This window comes from Heliangelus exortis, chromosome 3, assembly GCF_036169615.1.
Source record: "Heliangelus exortis chromosome 3, bHelExo1.hap1, whole genome shotgun sequence".
NCBI lineage: Eukaryota > Metazoa > Chordata > Aves > Apodiformes > Trochilidae > Heliangelus > Heliangelus exortis.
This window is the reverse complement of record NC_092424.1, coordinates 61,688,925-61,709,270: the sequence shown is the minus strand read 5'-3', so window position 1 is coordinate 61,709,270 and position 20,346 is coordinate 61,688,925. Positions and strand designations below refer to the sequence as shown.

The 20,346-nt window shown below is 43.7% G+C and overlaps 1 protein-coding gene across 3 annotated transcripts in view; it reads right to left on the bottom strand.

Moving 5' to 3' along the window:
* The window catches only part of MTCL3 (MTCL family member 3), a 31,487-nt gene extending 17,189 nt beyond the window's left edge, over window positions 1–14,298 (bottom strand). For 2 of the 3 annotated variants that reach the window (XM_071740984.1, XM_071740985.1), the window contains exons 1-4: window positions 13,154–14,297; window positions 9,969–10,990; window positions 9,409–9,633; window positions 5,859–6,017 (exon numbers count right to left, since the gene is read on the bottom strand). In XM_071740984.1, coding sequence (XP_071597085.1) covers window positions 5,859–6,017; window positions 9,409–9,633; window positions 9,969–10,922 — 1,338 coding nt within the window. In that variant the 5' untranslated portion in view covers window positions 10,923–10,990; window positions 13,154–14,297. Of the gene's footprint in view, window positions 1–5,858; window positions 6,018–9,408; window positions 9,634–9,968; window positions 10,991–13,153 lie in introns of all 3 variants that reach the window. The other variant, XM_071740986.1, reaches the window with a different exon arrangement.
* Between the last annotated feature and the right edge of the window lie 6,048 nt (window positions 14,299–20,346).

The window sequence follows — 20,346 nt, the reverse complement described above, 5'->3', positions numbered from 1 at the left end:
TTGCATCCATGCAGCATGGGAAGCAGCACCTAGGAATACCTGAAGAGCTGTGATTTCTCTAGGATCACAGAGATGAAGGAATAGCTCACACACCCGGAGTGCAACCATGAATCAACAGAAACTCCAAAGGTGAGAAAGAAGGGTTGTGCTCTACACAGAAGAACAGTTCAATGTGAACAGCATTGCCTTGTAACAGGTGATGAGCTATGGGTAAGAATCAGAGAACAGAGAAGTATGGGTGCATCGTTTAGGGTATCTTACACAGACCATCTAGCAGGCAAACCTTTCTCGGGGTACGGCGCTCCGACGTCAAAGAGGTGTTCTCACCAAGGTGCGCAGTCAGTGCTCCAATCTCGCTGCCTTCAGACTCAACCAGCCTCATTTGGTGCTTCTGCTCCAGACTCAGCTAACATTCTCCTTCGGCTGCTCAAGAGTGAGCTGAGCACGTGCTCGGAATCTCACCTTTTATTGGCCCCCAATCCTGCTCACGCACAGCTGAGGAAAACCCTAATTGGGCGGGGGCGGAGGCTTAACACAGGTGGGCTTGACACAAGCTCACGCCTCGCACCTTGTAATTAGCACCTGAGTGCCTCAAGTACGCATGCTCAGGCCATTCCTCTACACATTCTGCTATATCATCTGATGAATAAAAGGAAATAGATGAAGCATTTTCAGACAACTAGAAGTCACATGATTTCTGCAATGGACTGATGACAATTTTTGGAAGGAAAGCATTGATCGGGGGTTGGGTGGCCAATGGTAGCACTGGCTGCTCTGAATGTGAGAGCAGTGAAGTTCAAGGTCCCGAAAGAAGTGATCAAGACAAATAGTGGATAAGAAAGTTTTGATTATGAAAGAATCCAAAAATGTACTGCTGCTGTTGCATATGGTTGCCCTACTTAATGGAAATGCTGCAAGCCATGCATTGTGAGACCTATTTCCAGTTCCCTACAATCTCACATTTTAGATGTTGCAGATTTTCCATGCCAAGCATCTGTCTCAGGATGAGTTATCAACATTGTTAATATTTTGAAAAAAACAGCAAAATCATTAAGCTCTTTCTAAGATGACAATATCCTGGTTTGCTCATATTAAATTATTCTAGCAACCATTCTTTTGAGAAATTCCAGTATGTCTGTGCTCTGGAATTTATTTTTTTTTTTTTTTTTTTGTCCGTTTATGATATATGGCTCACACTTTTCTAATTCACCCATATCATGAGTGGCCAATTAACATTTCAGAAATCACCCATTCCTATACACGTCCATGTAATTATTTTTTGGAGCTTACGTTTAAAATGAGTAAAATTCTTTATTTATAAACTATTACATCTTCTATCACTCCTGTTATTACTCTGCACATTTTTTCCACATCGCAGATTACATCCCAACTCCAGGCAAGAAGGCAAAACCTTCAAAGTTCTGCAACTGCTGCTCCATGCAGGTGTAGATAAAGCCAAGGTTAGGCATTAGAACCAGACATTTTCTCCTAGTGCTCACAGTGATAAAGATGCTATTTCCTATTACAGTGAGTGACCCTCTACTGCCATCTCTCCAGATGCAAAAGTGAAGAGCTAAGGCTCGGAAACAAGGAGAAGAACAGAACAAACCAAGTAAGCTGACAGATTTGTATGAGGGGGTGGAAGAATCTGAAGAATAAATTTTGCTGAAGAGAGAAGCTTTTACTAAGAAATGGGGAAAATATACTTGGAGCAGAATAAGAGGAAAAGGACCTGGAACTGACTAGAAATTCAGAATGCTGACTGGACACTGATGAAGAGTTGGAAGGATGGTAGGGAGGATGGAGTGCGTGGGAGAGGGTAATGTAGTGAAATGAGGCAATCAGGTGTTGCTACTTACAAGGTGGGAGGTGTGAGCTTGTGCCAAGCCCACCTGTGCCCAACTAAGGCCTACCCCAGCTGCTTATGAGCAGGATTGGGCAACCAATAGGGTAAGACTGGGACTTAGGAATCAGAAGACAGAAAAACAGACAAGTGAAAGACCTATTATGTGACACAACCGAAAAAAAAAAAACCCACCTAGTTGGTCAAGCTGAAACCTGGGGATGTAATATTTCTGGACTTCAGGGGAGCTTTTGATACTGTCTCTCAGAGTAGCCTCCTGAGTAAAATGTCAAGCATACAGCTGGACAACTGTTTTACAGTGGGTGAGAACTGGCTCACAAGTTGAGCATGAAGAGTGACAGTGAATGGGCTGCCAACATCAGGCTGGCAACTGCTCACTAGTGGGGTCCTGCAGGTCCCAGTCCTTTTTAGCATCTTCATTAGTGAGTTGGACTTAGGATTCAAAGGAATTTTAAGCAAGTTTGGGGGTGACACAAAACTGGGAGGATTGGTCAAATCCCTCAAGGGCAAGCAGGCCCTGCAGAGAGACCTCAACAGATCAGAGAGATGGGCAGTCACCAATCACATGAAGTTTAACATGTGCCAAATTCTGCACCCAGGATGGGACAACCTGGTGGCAGATATAGACTGGGGAATGAGTGGCTGGAGAACACCATGGTGGAGAGAGACCTGGAGGTCCTGGTTGATGGCAAACTGAATATGGGCCAGCAGTGTGCCCTGGCAGCCAGGAGGGGCAACTGTGTCCTGGGGTGCATCCAGCACAGCGTTGCCAGGAGATCAAGGGATGTGATTGTCCCACTCTTCTCTGCACTGGTACAGCCTCACCTTGAGTCCTGTGTGCAGTTTTGGACACTGTAGTGTAGAAAAGACATCAAGCTGTTGGACAGCATGAAAGGAGAGCAACGAGGATGGTGAAGGGTCTGGAAGGGATGACTGATAACTTCTATTTCTGTGGGGATATATGCAGACATAACACTAAAAGAAACAGCGATGCAAGTAAGAGAAACTGATAGAAAATGCACTCTTTACTGGAACACTTTTCAAATCCTGGATGCTTGCAAGCTTACACTGCCATCAACAACTTCCATTTATCATGAATATATTTTTTTTTCAAAAGCTCCAAACCAAGAAACTAAACAGCATCCATCTCTCTGTATTAATGGACGAATACATTCTGAAGTCTATAGTCACCCAAACGTTCACTGGAGAACTCTAGATTTGTCTCTGCACAAACACTTCTGTTAGCATTTATCTTCTTTACATGTTTGTCATCAAGTCTCACATTTATGAAAACGATGTAGAATCAACACAAAGAGAACTTTGGCTTTGGTCCTGCTCTAGAGACTACCTAGCAAAAAAATTATGTTTATGCTTCCAACATTTTCTATTAAGTCTTTTAACAATCCTTTATTATTTTACACTATTCTTTATAAAAGGAGAACAAATTTCCCATAGCAGTTACACATAAATAGACTATAAGAATGGGAAGGTTTTTATTTTGAGCCCTGTTATTATGCTGTAAAAAAAAATGCTTCATTGTCTTTGGAGATTAACTCTCCTGTTAATTCCAAGCTCAATGAAGTGAAGATCACAATCCAGACAAAAGGACCTCTCCACTCCTATTTTTGCTGAGATTTTTTTTTAAGCAGAAGCTTCCATTGTTTATAATGTCTGTACTGAAATAAAAAAAAGTTGAAAGCCCCTAAAACTGGAGGAAATAAGTCACAAGCAAACAAAAGGATGACATTATGACTATCTGACAATGACAATTAAGATGCATGAAACCTCTGATTATCATAGAAGAAAAGGTATTTCCCACAGAAAAACTCAAAGGCACTTCGGACTTCCTTGGGTTTTCATGATTGTTTCATCTTAACATTTTCATAGCTTCACAGATTCAAAATTTCAGATTTCAAGTATTTCAGAGAATTTTTAAGAGTCTTCACCAGCACCCTTCCACTGATCCCCCAAGTCATGGCATGCTTGCCAAGTGCATGACAATTCAGCTACACTTCAAACTTGCTTTTCTCTGACTTGCACCTCCTCAGCTATCCTCCAATTTCTCCCATGCTGAGCTGAAAGTTCAATACTTAAGAGCAGCCATCTCCTACTGAAAGGTACTCAGTAGCCTGTTTGAAAAACATAAATTAAAACTCCTGCCTAGTTTTGATGACACATATAATGACTGGGAACAGAAGTTCTGCTTTCCATTTCAGTATAAGGATGGACTTCTGACTCTTTGTCCACTCCACCTTTGCTCTTGCATGAAGTCCCATAGCATTTTTCCATTCTCTCATACCCCATTCTGTGCCAACAGGACTCAATCATGTGCTTTGTGAAAACAGTGTTGTGTAGAAAAGCCCCTAGCTTACACATGACACTTTCCTTTCTTCTGAAGTCTTGGATATCCTTCCATTGATACCAAGAGCAAAGACAGAAAGGGGCAAGCATCTAAGCCAAAGACAAAAGAACAGCAGTACGAGAGCAGCAGAACCATGGTTCAGCATAATGTGCCAGAGAGAAGACTCAGGGTAAAGAGAAAGTGACTACTGATGACAAAGGTGAAGAAGCCTATTTATTTGGTTAATTTCCTGCAGGTTCATAGCTCCCAAGGAGTGTAAGCTATTAAGTTGTCACTGCACTTGATTGCATTCTGAAGATCATTAAGAAGAAGCAAGGCAACAGAAGCTTACTATGGTATAAAGCAGCACTGCAGGAAGAAAAGATCCAGAAATGGGAATCTACAAGAAAGTAAAGTCTTAACAGACAAGAATAATGGAAAATTTGGAATAAAGCCAAGCCTAGAAACAAGTTGTAAGATTATTTACAGAAAGATCATGCTCTCATTAAGAATATGGTCCTGGAAACTGATCTGTACTTCATGGCAGAAACCAGAGTGATGACAGAAGTCTCAGGCAAAGGAGAGGGATGCTGAATAAGGCTCAGATTTCATGCCCTTTTCAATTCTGCAGTTATCTGGAAAAGCAGTGGAAGGTGGAAAAGAAACACCTGCTTATCCTCTACTTACACGTTCAAAAATAATTTCCTATAGAGGAAACACATGAATATTTTTAACACTACATCACTTGCAGTAAGCATTTGCAGGTCCTACAAATACTATAACTTATCATACAACTGAAGGTTCCCTGCCTTTCTTAGCAACTGAAATGCATCTCTTCTACTTCATACAAGATCAAAGTAGATATTGGCATTCCTGCCAATATCATTAAAAGTGACTATCAGTGATATTTATTGGATTTTAAACACTTGAACTGGAAAGCTGTTTCTAAAATCTGTTCTGAGAAGGCATCCTTAGTCAACAGTTTCTCTGCTTACCACATGCTTTGTTATCTCTCTCAGTGAGGGTATGAGTGCTGTAATACAATTTTCTGCTTACTTAATGGCACCATATCTTGCATCTATACAATAGCAGATGGAGCAATTCTGAAGACGAGTTAGATATAATGTCCAAGTACGCTTAGACTGAAAGGCCAGGTAGAGTCTCTCACTCTCCAATAGTCCCAAAAAAGCACGAGTGAACAAGATGAGAAGATGGGCAGATCTCCAGTGTCAATGTGCCTCCTGGTCCCTAGCAGTAGTTAGGAAAAGAAAAATAAATACTGGTCTTTGTAAAAACCTGTGAGGAACATCATCTGCCAATTGTATGCCCCGTTGCCCTTCAACACTCTTTCTGCACATATCTTAACTTATGTACAATGTCTCAAATCCTCTAAACTCTGTTACAATCAGTTCTACCTTTCTTGCTTCTATAAGAAAAGCAATTTTAGTTTCTGTTTCACCTAGGAAACATTGAATACTTCAGTTTGTTCTCAGCTTCCCTATCACCAAGCTGTACTTCAACTCTCTTGGCAACTTTCAACTTTTGCCTGAGGTATTCTGTGCCACCACAACAAATGATAGGAAGAAAACCAGTTAGTTCAACAATAAGACTTTGAGAAATTCACTTTAAGTAGAAGTAAATAGCAACACTAACCTCTTTCATTTTTTCCAGTTCATTCTGTAGGGCTTGTTTGGCAATTTCAACTTCTATAAGTTGCTGTCTTAATTTTTCATTTTCATCTTCCGTTATGGTACGTTTTTCTTCCACATTTTCTAACTCATGATGAAGTCTCACAGATACATCTTTTGCAACCTAAATTAAATGATATTTCAAAAGAAATATTAAAAAAATAATAATTAATGCTGCAGTGCTTAGTGCCTCAGCAACCATTTACAGGTTAATTCTGAATGTTTGGATGGAAGCGATATAAAAGGAAACATGTAGGCAATGACATCCACAGAGAGAATTCTAAATTATTCCAAATTCAATCTGATTCCTAAAAAAAAAAAAAAAGGAATATTGCTCCTGTGGACTTCACAGGAGACCACATCAGACATTAAACTTAATAATTCCTTCTCAGGTTCTGTCAACAGTAAAACCTCCATTATTCCAAGAGATAGTGCAGCAACTATTTTTTCTCAACCACTGCTAGCTTATGTTTCCCAATGCACTTCAGCATGTACACCTCAAGTACTTGGCCTGGAGAAGCATCTGAAAGCAGGGGCTGCCAACTCAAGGCCTACCCTTCCCACCTTTCTGTGCCTTGTACAGGACCACAAACAAACACATTTTTATTTCGACCCAGCTAGTTTCTCTCTTCCTGGGGAACAGTTAATCTAAACATCTGAGATTTACTCCTTATTGGTAAATTTAAAGAGTAAAATGTGAGCAAACTACATTTTTACTGACCTTGTGATTATGAAAATGACCAGTATTTGAAATTAAAATTAGCACTAAGGGTTTTTTGCTTTTTTTTTTTTTTTAATGCACTTTTGTATCAATAGATTTAAAAGGCACATGTCAGTATCTAATTCCTCTTCCCCATGTAATGATAATTTTGCCATTCAAGCCACTTACATTGTGTTTGGTGAAACCATCAGCAACTATAATCATGCACCAAAAATATTTAAATATATACTTACCACTGTTATGATGGCCATTTAGACACATATTTTGAAAGCCTAATTTCTTGCTTTTTTTAGAACAGGGGAAAGTATAATTAATCCTTCCGAGCATTAGCTAGAGCTACCCTTTTAGCATTTTCACTAGAATGATTTTTATGTTTGTATGTCAAAGAATTCTGACATACTAAAACTCTAAATAATAAAAAAAAATAATTGCAAGCAAGCGGCCTAGAAGAATCCAATCTATCAGAAAACAGCAGCAGCTAGTGACGCAGCCTCCCCTGACAAGAAACCCAGTGTGTGTGAATTACAGATACAACACTGCAGTGTAGCACAGAATCATTCAATAACCTCCCCCACTGCATGCACACTCTAGACACATAATGCCCAACAGAAAGAGAGAGTGGAGGGGAATTTCAATTATAACCATACTCCAAAGAGACTGCAGAATGAGCTGAGAATCACACCATAGGGCTGTATTTTGATGTCTTTTCCTGCACTCAGTATTAAACTGCTCATCTGGTTGTCCAACCAAAGTGAAGGGAAAATCACTGGGGACATTTTTAACAGCATCCTATCAGAATCTGACTTTGGTCTGTTTGGAAAAAATCTGTGCCAGTAAACACAAGAAAATAACAAAATCATTACTGGTAGTGACTTTTTAACACAAAATTTGATGGAGTAGCAATTAATGCATAGAAATCTTACAGAGCATTCTAGATGATATCAGAAATGGGACTCACTTATGCAAGATGCATTTTAATATGGCTATATGCAAGACTTTATCTCTGAAGGAATAAGTCTCCTAATATATTACCCATGCAAAATGGACAGTATTATTTTGCATAAAAGTTCTTCAGAAAAGGAATTGGGAACACTACAGAGAACTCAATGTGAGTTTCAATTATGGTTACCCAGCACTGAGCATTCAATTAAGCAGGAATCTGGCATTAGACATTCATCCCTTCTCCAAAGCAGAACACACTTATGATCTGTGGGAACACTTTGCAAAAACTCTCTTCCTTTCCAAGTAGTCACTTGTATGGGCTTGCTTGAGAAAGAGGAAAGACATGGAAGAAATCCTAATTGAAGTGAGACTTTTTTTCCAGCTCAACCTAAGGCCTTAGCTGCTACCTCCTATATTGCAGGTGAGCACCTCAGCAAAGGTGCCCTCGCCATTTCCCTGCCAGGCCTGTGCACATATTACTTGCAGCTACAAAGTAACACAGAAACCCTGAACGGGAATCAAAACATCCACTTGGGCCAGGAAGGCTCATGTTCAAATTTTGCCTGCAAAGGTTTATTTCTCAAACGCTCATTCTGGATTTGTAAAATGTCCTTTGCTTTGGTCAGTAATTCCATCGGAACCCTGACTAAGGGATCATTTTGCTTGTGACCAGGAAGCTACTACTTGTTCAAGAATCACATAGACAGCTGTACTTACAGAACTGTCATGGCCACAATGGAAAACATGGGGCTAAAGTATAAAAATAGCAAATATAGCAAGGAATAATATTACAGTAACGAAGAGAAAATATAAATAGAGAGAAGTATATTAGCATTTTAAATGGTATTAGTGAGAAAATAACTGGAACATATTTTGGACTGGTGTCTACCTTTTAATAAGAATAATGACAAGCTGGAGCATTTTCAGAGAAGATGATCCAAGTCTGTAAATGAGGACTAGGAATAACAGACTCTCAATCCATCCTATTTATTTGAAAGGAGTTTAAAAATTATTTTGTCCCTGATCATGTATTCAAATTAGCATTTTCATCTCCAGATGAAAATTCTACAGAATTCAGTGTGCCATGGCTAACTAGGCAGAAGTGTGGCCAATAAGCTCACATTTGCTATTCAGAAGTCTACACTTCCATGTGTATGCATTACACAAAACCTAGTGGACAGAAGCAGAAATTAAACAACTTCCAATTAACACAATTTTTCTGTAATTGGACCAATTTACAATGGAGATGATGGATATTTTACCAACAATAATCTTTATACAAGGACTGAAACTTTTCCTCAACAATGGGCTGTGTTTCATTCAGGTATTATGGATGAAATATAGTTGATTATGCATTGAAATTTGATGGACTATGTCTTTGGTTTTAAGTAGTTGTCAAAATCATGCTGCTTCACTGAAGATAACATTTTTTCCACTGACACTGAGGATTTTGTGTTGTGACTCTGCAAATATTCAATTTACCAGCTCTCAGAAATCTTTTTAGTAAAGAACATAGTAATTCCCATGAAATCAATGGGATTATTTGGTGATATTGATTCAAGTTTTGCTCACAATAAAAAAACCTGAAACCTCTAGGTCCTAGTTTGTATTTGAGTAATTTCCTGTACATTAACTTTACAAAAAATGATTGGACTAAAACTGAAAATAGCCTACCAGGCTACTGAAAGGCTTCTGTTACCAAGGTAAACTTGGCCATTGCTATCCTATGAGCTGAATCGGTTGCACAGCACAAAACAGAACAGATGGAAATGCCTGAGTCATGAAGACTGAGAGCATGCTCGTGTCTCCCTGTGAGGTGCTCCCTCCTCCTGACACCACCTCACGTCTGTACCTTGAGGTCCTGCTCCATGCTGCGCAAGAGCTCGCCGTCAATCTCGCCGGTCTGGGCGTAGCGGAGCCTCTTGCGCTCAGCCTTGCGCAGCCGGTACTGAAGGATCCGGCAGTTCTTGTTGGCTCGCTCCAGTTCATGGCGCATTTCTTGAAGCTGACAAGCGTCCTCCTCGAAGAAACTGTCCCTCATCTCATCCATCTCCGTCCTCAGCTCATCTATCTCATTCTGGCATCGGGACGAGAGGGGGACAGGGACGCAACAGGTGAGTCAAAAGCACAAATGTCAGCACGTACAAGGGAAGGCAGCCAAAATGGAGCTCCTTCCCACAGGGACACCGGCTAAACACAACCGAGCTCATTAAAAGCACTGCAACGAAGCCAGGAAGCACCGCTGCCCGGGCACCCCACGCCAGAGCCATCTTAATCTGCCTCCAGCGATACTGCTGGGGGAGGGGGCGGCCTCGGAGGAAGCCCCTTCCCTGCGGAGAGATGGGGTGCCCCCGCCCGGCCCCGGTTTCCCCTTCTCCCCCCGACGCCGCCGGCCCGGCGCCGGCCCCTCACCTTGAGGCTCTCGTTCTCCTCCCGCAGCTTCTCCATCTCTTCCTGCATCTCCTCCTGCAGCTGCGGGCTCAGGGCGCCCTCCGGGGCGCCGCTCCTGCCGTCGCCGCCCTCCTCGCCCTGCCGCAGCCCCTCCGCCCCGGCCGCCGCCATGGCAGAGGGCGAGGAGGCGGAGGCGCTCGGGGGATGCTCGGCCGGGGCGGCGGCCGCGGAGGCGGAGGAGGAGGCTGAAGAAGCGCTGCCGCTGTGGTTGCTGCCCTTGGTTTGCATCTGGGCGGCCGCCGCCAGCCCCTTCCTGAGATGGAACTGGATGAGCTCACTTTGTAGGCATCCCTCCTTCCAGTAGCCGCCGCCGGCCGCCGCACCGCGGCCCTTCCCCGCGCCCGCGGAAGACGGGGGCGCCGGGGCCGCCTCCCCCGCGCCCTTCAGCGGAGACCGCCCCGCTTTCCCCCGCCACTGCTTGGGCGGCGGCGGCAGCGGCTGCGGCGCCACCGCCCCCTCCCGCTCCCGCTCCCGCTCCCCCTCCCCGCCGCCGCCGCCTCCTGCAGGGGGCGCCTCCTCGGCGGCGCGGGGAGCGGCGGGGTCGGCGGCGCGCGGCGGTGGCTCCTCGGCGGCGGGGACTTTCCCGGCGGCGGTGGGAGTGGGAGCGGGAGGTGGTTCAGCACCGGCACCGGGATGGACAGCTCCCGGTGGACCCGCGCCGCGCCCAGGCGGCCTGTCGGAGGCGCGGCCGCGGGCGGGTCTGGCGGCCTGTCCCGGCGGCGGCCGCGCCCAGGCGGCCTTGTTGGAGGCAGCGGCGGCGGTCGGGGTGCGAGTGGCGGCGGCGGCGGTCGGTGGGCGCGGGGGGTTGTCGCGGGCCCTGGCCGGAGAGGAGGCTCGCTGCTGCTTCCTGCCGCTGCTGCCCTCGGGATGGAGGCGAGGCTCGGCGGCGGCGCCCCCTGCAGGCGGCTGGCTCATGGCGGCGGCTATCTCCGGGAGACGTCCATCACCGGCGGGGTCCTCCGCCTCCGCCGCCGCCCTGGGAGCTGGAGGGGAGGGGGGACAAGCGGAGAAGACAGTCGGGGTGGAGATGGGGAGGTCAGTCCGGGGGCGGATGGGAGACGGGTTCTCAAAGGGTGCCCGTGCCCTGCTCCCCGCCGCCGTGACCCGGCTGCTCCCCAGCCCGGCCCCGCGGCCCTTGTGAAGCCCAGCGTCAGTCCGGAGCGAACGGCTTTCGAGAGGGAGCCCCGCGCCGCACGGCTGAGGCTGGGATCAGCTCCCAGCCCACTTGCATCGACGGACGTTTTGCGAACCCTTCCCCCCACGGACTGCCACATCACAGTTCAGTTTCTATCCACACGCAACCTTTCCTCTCGCTCATCCTTCACTACTAAGCCAGGCACCAGTCTGGGTTGCTACGGCACCTGTCTGCATCCTGAAAGGCCTTTTCCCTGCACAGCCGAGTAGGGAAAGGCTGCTGTACAAAGGGCCGCACACGTGGAAGCAACAACAGAATTCCCTTCAGCTTTGACACAGACTCTTCTAGGACAGGGCTAAGCCTCCCAAACTTGGGAATCTAGGGCCGTAAAGGCCAGCTTCTAACTCCAGATTTGTCCGTTTGCTTTCAAGAGGTATTGTCAAGATCTAAGACTGATTCAGGTTCTTTACTGGTTATGCTTACATAGGACTGAGGCATAATCACTCCAGCAGAAGCAAATGCACACTCAGCCAGTATGAGATCTTACGTAGTGTTCACTGAAGGGTGCTCACAGGGCAATTTTCCCCCAGAGTGACAAAACTAGAGTTTTGTTTTGAGATAGGGCTGTTGAAGGTCCTATCATGCAAAGACATTCCTATTATGTTCTGAAAAATAATGGCTATGATCCTCGAACAGTTTTCACATAGCCTTTATTCAGCTGCCCTTAAAGGGAAAATGTGGACAAAAGTAGAAGCGACAGTATTCTTAACATGGCCTAACGATTCCCTCCTAGAACACGGCTTAACCAGTCCCTTCTAGAACAGGGAATATATTAAGAAATGTGACTGGGAAAAGTCAACATAGGCATTATACCCGACCCTTATAATTGGTTTGCTCCCTGGAACATACTAAACAATGAGACTGTTTGCTCCCTTCTCATGGGCAGGGCCACAGGCTTTCCTCTTAAATGCACTGTCATTATCACCCTGATTTTAATCAATATACTGGAAATTAATGTTCAGAGGAACACAAATTGGCAGGAACTTCCAAGGCACTAATTATTAAAAATGGAGCATGGGAGCATACACCCATCAAAACTTACACTTGTGTCACAAGACTTTATAAAGATTTGATGTGCCTTTCTCTTAACCATCACAAACAGAATTCCAAAAGTGCTGCTGTTCAGAGCTGTACAGGTACAAACTGTCACTCTTGAATTCCAAACATAAAGAAACTGCAAAAAGCCAGAACTCAGCTTAGATTCAGTATCTTATTCATCACTTTGCCCTTTTATCTACTTTTCCAATTTTGATTTAAAATAATAATTGCGCACCCTACCCCTTCTTTTCAGGAAGTTTCACTGCAGCAAAGTCATCAGGCTCGGTCACCACCTGCCGAGAACACAGCCCGCACCCTGCACGCCCGCAATTGTAGGACCAGGACCGGCCACCGTTCCGTTGTCTGATTTTTAACTGGCACAAGGGAAGCCCCTTGTGAGTCCAAGTCCGAAATCTCTATCCTCACAAAACTCCGCCAAACCACCTCCTCCCCACCAGCAAACCCACGTGGCACCGGGACGTGGCATTTCCTCAGGTTTTCCTGGGGGCAACAGCCGCCCGGGATGAAAAATACGCAAATAAAGAACAGCAACAAAAGGGAGAGGTCCGGTGGCTCCACCCGCCGGCTTGGGGATCTCCGCTGCCCGAGGCTTCAGACAGGGCTCTCATACGGCACCTGGCCCCCCTTCCCCTCGCTGGCCGCCCGCCTCTCCCTCTCCCAGATCCCAATTCGCAACCGCGGTTCAAGGGGTTAGGAGCGCTTCTGCCTTTTGTCCGGGTTTTAAACGTGCGGGAGGATTCCCGCAGGTCCCCCTTCATACCTGGCGCGTTTGTTGCATCTGAATCCCGAATAACGTTTCCTTGTTGGTGAAAAAAAAAAATAAAGAAGGAAGAGATTTTCCTTTTTTTTTTTTTTTTTTTTTTTTTAAATTCAAAGCATCTGCATTACTCACCACCACTTTGTCTGCCTCCGGGCTGGGGAAATGCACGCACAGAGCTGGGCACCCGCACACGAGGTACCCGGCGCTGCCAGAGCCTCTGAGGAAAATGAAGCAATATTCATGAGCTGACCTCACTGGGCCTGGGAGACGGAAAGGGGGGGAGGGAAGAAAGCAGCGAAGAGAAAAGAAAAGATTAAACGGCAAGAACCCCGCCCAGGCCTGAAGGCTGAGTTGCGTCCCTTTATCTATCTGCACATGGTGGAATAGGATTACAGCGCAAATGCGGGAAGGAGCAGGCTGCGTGCAAGAGACGCACGCGGTTTCCCTTCCCGATGCATTCGGGCAATCGATTCTGATCAATTATTTAGTGTTCCCTTCAGGGGAGCCTGCTCTGCCCGGGCAGGGATGCCGGGGCGCCTTCTGCCCCAGCAGCGGGATAGTGACAGGATTCTCCTTTGTTCGCAGCCTTCGACTGGCCGGGAGAGCCCCCCCTGCACCCTTCTGTCAGCGTCCTGCGACCCCCGGAAGGGTATGGACAAAGGCACACCTCTCTGCTCGAATGAAGATCGTTCCCGGGGCTTGTTCATTTGAGTGAATGCAGGGACTAACGGGCCAAATCGAGTCCACACCGTTCGTGGGCAAACCCCAGAGGTAATCATCTGTTTCACCTGTGAATTTACTTTTGCTCCGAAGCACCTCAGAGGGCTCTTAAGACTTCGCACTTGAAGTGCTCTTCCTATTACAGACAAAGAAAACCAGAGAAAGGGCTCGCTTTCCCTTGCCATCCCTTGCCCTCCGAAGAGGGAGTATTTCCATCTGATGGCTGCATGTGGGAGTGTCCTAGACGCATCTCCGTGTGTGTGTGTGTCGGCGTTAACATCCAACAAGAGCAGTGCCCGGGTTGGGGTCCTCCTCATCCCTCCTGCAGCACCTGGCAGGTCCGGGGAGGCCCTGGGCTCAGCTTCAGCCCCCGAAAGTGGTCCCTGGGCAGGAGGGACGGAGACGGGGGGGCAGGGGCTATATGGCACAGCACTTCACTCCAGCCGGGGGTCAGAGTGGATTTCCGGGCTGGCAATTCCTCCCCAGGGATTATTAAATGAAGATTTTGTGCCTGTAGGTCTACCACCATATACATCCATGCATGCATCTCTATATAAAATACACACAAATACATTGTATATATGTGAATGTGTGTTCATACACACATGTAAACACACATATAAGATACACATAAATATACACATGGCTTATATATTGCATGTACATACTTATATAGATAGCTGTGAGGTCTGCGTGCAGGCCTTGGGGCAGGGTTAGCCCAGGGGAGACCAGCAGCCTTACAGTCCTCTCCACCTCTCCTGGGAATAATAAGCAGGAACCAACACATCTGAAACAGCATGTGGAAAAGTATTCCTCCTACTTGCATGTCCTCCATCCTTGAGCCTTGGGACTGCATGAACTATATAGAGAGAGATTTGATGAGTTAAGGACAATCAGAAAATAGGAAATGGAACATTTATACTGAAGAAGAAAATTACTGTGATGATGAAAAGCTACTTTTTATATTCATAATACTAAATAATTTAAGTTAGGTAGGCCTTTGAAAGCCATAATAAATATTGAACGCAATCTTACCAACTAAGCAAAACAATTGGCTGAAACATTAGGAAATAAAATATGAAATATTTCTGAAGTTGTAGCAGAGAAATAAACCCGGGATGTTATTTTTCCGAGAAGGTGATGCATAGATTCTGCTAGAAGAATGCCTAGGTTCCTTGTCTCAGTGAATATACAGAATAACAGTAATGAGACCACCACAATCACGTAACTTTTCATCTGTACAATATTCTCCAGAAGGCCAAGCACAGCAGTTCCAGCCTTTAAGAGCTGGACAGCACCAAGCATCCTTTCTGCTCCTTCAGTGTTGTCTGTATGGACTTCCTCTTCCTCAGATTTGTCACGCAGAGCACAGGTATCCTGCTGCATCCTGATAGAGCATACTTAGGGCTTTTTAGGTACTTTTTTTGCCTTCAAAAGCTAAAGGTATTTTGACCCCAATTGGAGTTGCAAACACCTTTTTTTCTAGTCACATGTAAAGATGTTTTTTTAAAATCTTGCCTACGATTGCATTTTGTTGTATGTAATTATGCAAGAGCTGAAAGGGCACTGGACTGAAAGAGAAGGAGAAGAGAAAGGAAACGGGAGAATTTCTCCTCCAAGCAGAGTTTCAGTTTAAGTCGTATAGGTTTCTTTCCTTAGGTGAAAATGAGAAACACCCTAAAAGTATGACCAAAGCATGACCTCCTAACTTTCATCAGAGAACACTTTAAAAAACAGATTTCAGAAGCAGGATGGAGAGGATGCTTTGCCAAGAGGCCCCCTGGCTGTCTTTCAGTTGCTGTACTTGGGTCCCATCACTTACTCAACCTTTTCTGACCTCTTGGGAATATTCTGGGTTATGCTGGGGCAGAATGAGGAGCTATTGGAGCGCACTGTGCTATTTCATGGTGCTGGAAATGCTCCAGCTGGCACAGGCTCCAGATTATCTCTGTGCCCAAGGAGATGCTCCAGACATAACTAATTATACAGCAGACCAGAGCTCTTTTTCTCTGCCCACAGAAGACTGAAAATATCACCAATTTCTAATATGTTGACAAAATGTCCCGATGTGTATTGTACCAAGCAATAATTTGAGAATGAACAATGAATACTTTGTAACTGTTCTCTTTCATTTACTTGGAAATGGAAAAGCTTTCCAGATGTATGGCATAGCAAAATTTCACAACATCAAAGAATGATATTTCAAAAATATCAAAGATTTACATTAAAGAAGAATAACGCTTGGGTGAAGAAGCAAAACTAAGAAAAAAAAAAACATTTTAAGCTCATACAACTCATCAGATAGAAACATCCTAACAGCACCAAATAGTTTGCTAAAACAGGGATATTTATCATACTTGTTTGATCACATCATGATTCAGAATCATGGTGGTCCTTGTTGTCATGTCTCTCTCCTTATTCCTTCTCCTCCTTTTTGGCAGCTGCTCCTCAGCCAGTCAGCTATAACATGGCATGTTGAGGCTGCACCTTCTGTTCATCTGTGTCCTCTTACCCACCAATCCCACCAAGGGGTCAGAATGCCCCACAGAAGGGACAGCAATACCATCTGCACCCTCCCTGAGATCTCAGTAGGAGAAGTAGGTCACGCTGCTTTTCACTGCTATGTAGAGAAAACAACTTCATACTGGTAAGGGATCTCCCATATCCCAGTTCAGGAAGTCTGTGTCATGCACTGTGTCATACCTGTCTTGGTTTAACACTTGCATTCCAGCACCTGGATGGTTTCTTAGCCTCACAGGAGGTGACAAGGCACAAAAATTAAATAGCAATGAAACTCAGGAAATTTTGGCTCTGTCAGTGGACACTTAACCAAAGAGAAATTAGGTCTCTTTCTCATTAGAACACAATCCTTATACAATAAAGGCTTGTTTCTATTTTTCCTGTCAGATATTCCATTCATCCTTTCTGAAACTTGCAGGAAGCTTTATACTCCTATTTTTTATTTCTTCTGCAATCAATTTTACCCATTGTACAGAAACAGTGGCAAAACTGAGCATGTGCTGAAAAAAGTCAGATGTCCAACCATTTCTATTGAAAAATGACCTTTAGTATATCTCTCCTAGACTTGCTATACTTTCTGTTACTCAAATTATTTTAAAAAATAATTTATTAATTTGGAATTTAAGACATTGTTTACACGAGAAAACCAGATATCTGTATCACTATACTTCCTGCAACTATGGTTTTTTTACATTCAGAAGATAGGATTATGCCAAACATGCCTAAATCCTGTAACATAAGCATAGTCTACATGTTTCATTCATATCTAAAGCTCATTGATTATTTAATGAGACTAATGGGAGTGAAATAGTACTGAAAATTTTATAGCTAAGACTGTAGAAATGAAAACCAAAATATGAAGTAGTGTCACTCCAGTCTCACAAACCTGGTGACCACTGAGGCAAAGTCGTTTCTAGAGGTCTACGCAGCAGGTGATTTTTCTTCATTATCTTCCTTTTTTTTATTGCATCTGTCAGGTACATGCAAAATGAAGCTGCACAACTTTAAAGGCACTAAAGTGCCTTATTTTTTTGATTTCTAGGAGACTTAGGCCCTTGCCTTGAAAAGGCAGGGGCTGAAGTGAGAAAACAGATTATGAAACTGTCTGCATTTTGTTAGTTGAGATGCTTGGGAGTGTTTATTTATTTATTGCTCATTTAACCTAATTTTATTTATTATTTCCTCCTTGTTAATTTGGGATGTTTGTTTTGATACTTTATGGATATGTGTGATTGTTTAGGTTAGAGCTGTATCTCACTACTCTGACTTCCAGGTGTCATTGTCACACACATAAGCTTCCAGGTGCAAAACTCAACAAAGATTTTCCAAGGGCTGGTGTTTGACAATTGATTGCATTTCCATCTGTGATGCCTCCTGAATTACTCTCTACCTTATTGTCATCGTCTTACCAATAATCTATCTTTTACTTTGTTTCTTCAGTGTCTCTGGTAGTTATTAATTATAATGTGTATTTCAGGATCAGGTTTTTTTGTACATATCAAAGCTGTTTGTGATCTTAATGATATTTTCAAAACTAATTCTTGGATTAGGAACTTTTGAAAATCTTGGCAAATTTATCTCTTCTCTTTATTCTCCTCAGTGTTTGTGAGAACTCAACATAAATAATTTTAAAAATAAGTTTTTTCATTTCTATGTCTCAATGGATTTTTAATATGATGAGTACACATTTTGTTTGTTAGTTGATGCTTGCAAAAGCTAGGGGAAAACCACTGTACTTATGCAAGCTGAAAATTAATAAATCAATAGTAAATCTGATCCTTTGTTTACCAATTTGCTTGGCTTTCTATCATGCCTGTTATCTACATCCTGGATCATATGCAGGCTTTTTACATAAAGCCTTAGCGCATTCTGAGAAACTAGAGGACTTCTGGCACACATCAAATACTAAAATCAGGATTTCAGGTTTTACTCCTGGTACATAAGCATGGAAAAAGCTGTGTGGGTGTCTCAAGAAGTACACATAATAGCTTTTTTCATGGCTTTTGATTCAGGGACTGCATATGAGAAGAACAATAGAGAAAATTATTTGCCCCACATATCCTTGTGTACACTGATATCTCTCTCCACAGGTTTGAGTGACTGGCAGTATTGATCAGCAGTGATTATACCTGCAGCAGTTTCTGTGCTCTCTCCAGGCTGAAGAGAGCATCTCAGTGTGTGAATGAGGCCAGAGTCCCCGTTTCTATGGTGACTTCACCCACACTCATCCCATCAAGCAACCCCTCCTCAACGCCTTCACGCTGTTGGAGGTTGGAGGGGGGAGGGAGAGGAGGTGAAGGCAAGAATGGAGCATCTAGAAGGAGGAGCTTGAGAAATCCAAATTGGTGTGTTACCTTTGCAGCCTCTATGGTAGTCTCTGACAATCCAGGAATAGAAATAGGAGAAATCTTGTCCCTGCAGGGAAAGCCCTGGATGCTGGGCTCCTCCTGCCTAACTCCCTCCTGCATGCATTGCATCTTGCAGAGGCACAGCAGAGGCAATGTGTTGATAGCTTGATCTTGTTTGGAGTCTCAATGGAGTAGTATTATTCACCAAAGCACATCTACTTTCCTGTAATTCTATCACAAGTGAAATACCAGTCAGGCTTGGTGGAGCAGGGGCAGGGCAGGGGGATCAGAGTCCAGCTGTAAGTCTCTGGGTCATATTGCTGAGGGAAAATGTAAACCTTGGAGAGATGCTGCTGCTGCACAGAGCACTGCAAGACAGATCTGAGATAATCCTTTATTGATCTGAGGCACTAGAGATCCTGATTAAAGGCTAGCCTTAAGCTTAAGATAATGCCTTTGTGTTGGAAAGGGTGCTGCTGAGAGAACCTTTCTCTTTCCCTTTCCTCTGAGGGTGAGGTTAACTTGGTACCTATCCCAGCAAAGTCAGCAAATGAATCCAGGTGATTCATTTTGTTCGAACTAATCAGTTATTAATGAAATATTTAGATCTGAGTGCATATTTTTTATTATTACTGAGTTTTTATTATTACTGAGAGAGAAAGTAACATAAGGCACATAAGCTTACCCTGCTGTAAATCCATACTTGCTTAAAAGATTTATGATCGCTCTTTTCAAACACACCTTGTTTTCCCATCCTCTGAACTGATCTGTAATTGTGCAAGAGGCATGTGTAGGAAGTGGCAAAACCTCATGTTTTATATAGGGATATCTCTTAAAATCTTCTGGGATTAAATTTTAGTGCTACTGAGGCCAATAGTAAATCTCAGATTGTCATTACAATGGCCAGCCCCAGACATTAGGATTCATATGCCATTTTGTTCAATAGCTCCTCTAAGATGGCACAGGGCTGTTCACAGTGATTTGGGTACTGATGGGTTTAATTCAGAACCTTTACTAATTAAACCACTATAAAGCTAAGGCATCCTTTCAAATCACTAATTCCTTCTGCCATGAATAGAAAAGCTGAGTGTTTAGGCCACTTGAAATGCTTCATATAACCTAAGAAATTCCATGAGTTGTAATAATGAATTGTACTTGAATTTTAGGAAGACACTCTATTAAAAGTTGTCTTTTGCATGTGACAAGTTTTTGTATTACAAAGAAAAAAACTAAGCTAAATTAAACTAACTTAATACTATAAAACAGATGTTCCCTACTTTATAATGAAGTTTTTCTTTTGAAACTGCTGTTGCTGAAGTCTCCATGTTCAGTTGGGACTGATGAAGCTCACATGCAGAGCAGAGCGGTGCACTCTGATCTCCTGTTTGATATTGATCTTGTAGAACATGACTTTCAGTGTCACAGCCTTCTAAAGTCAGGACAATATTTGCTGCCATCTCTTCTCTCCTACTCATCAGATCTAATCCTGGAATGAGCTATAAAAACAGATTAACTCAGAAAAGCTAAGTCTCTTCTCAGTTCCTCTTCAGAGGTGATTGAATACTGTTTCAAGGGAAAAAGAAAAAAAAAAAAAAGAAAAAAGAGATGAAAAAACCCAAGTTATTTACCAAATTTTAATTTGCATATAATTTCCATTTATCCATAATAATAACAATAATAATAATGAAGTGTCGAAGTGTCAAAACACCATTATGGGTTTCTTTTCATTTACCATAC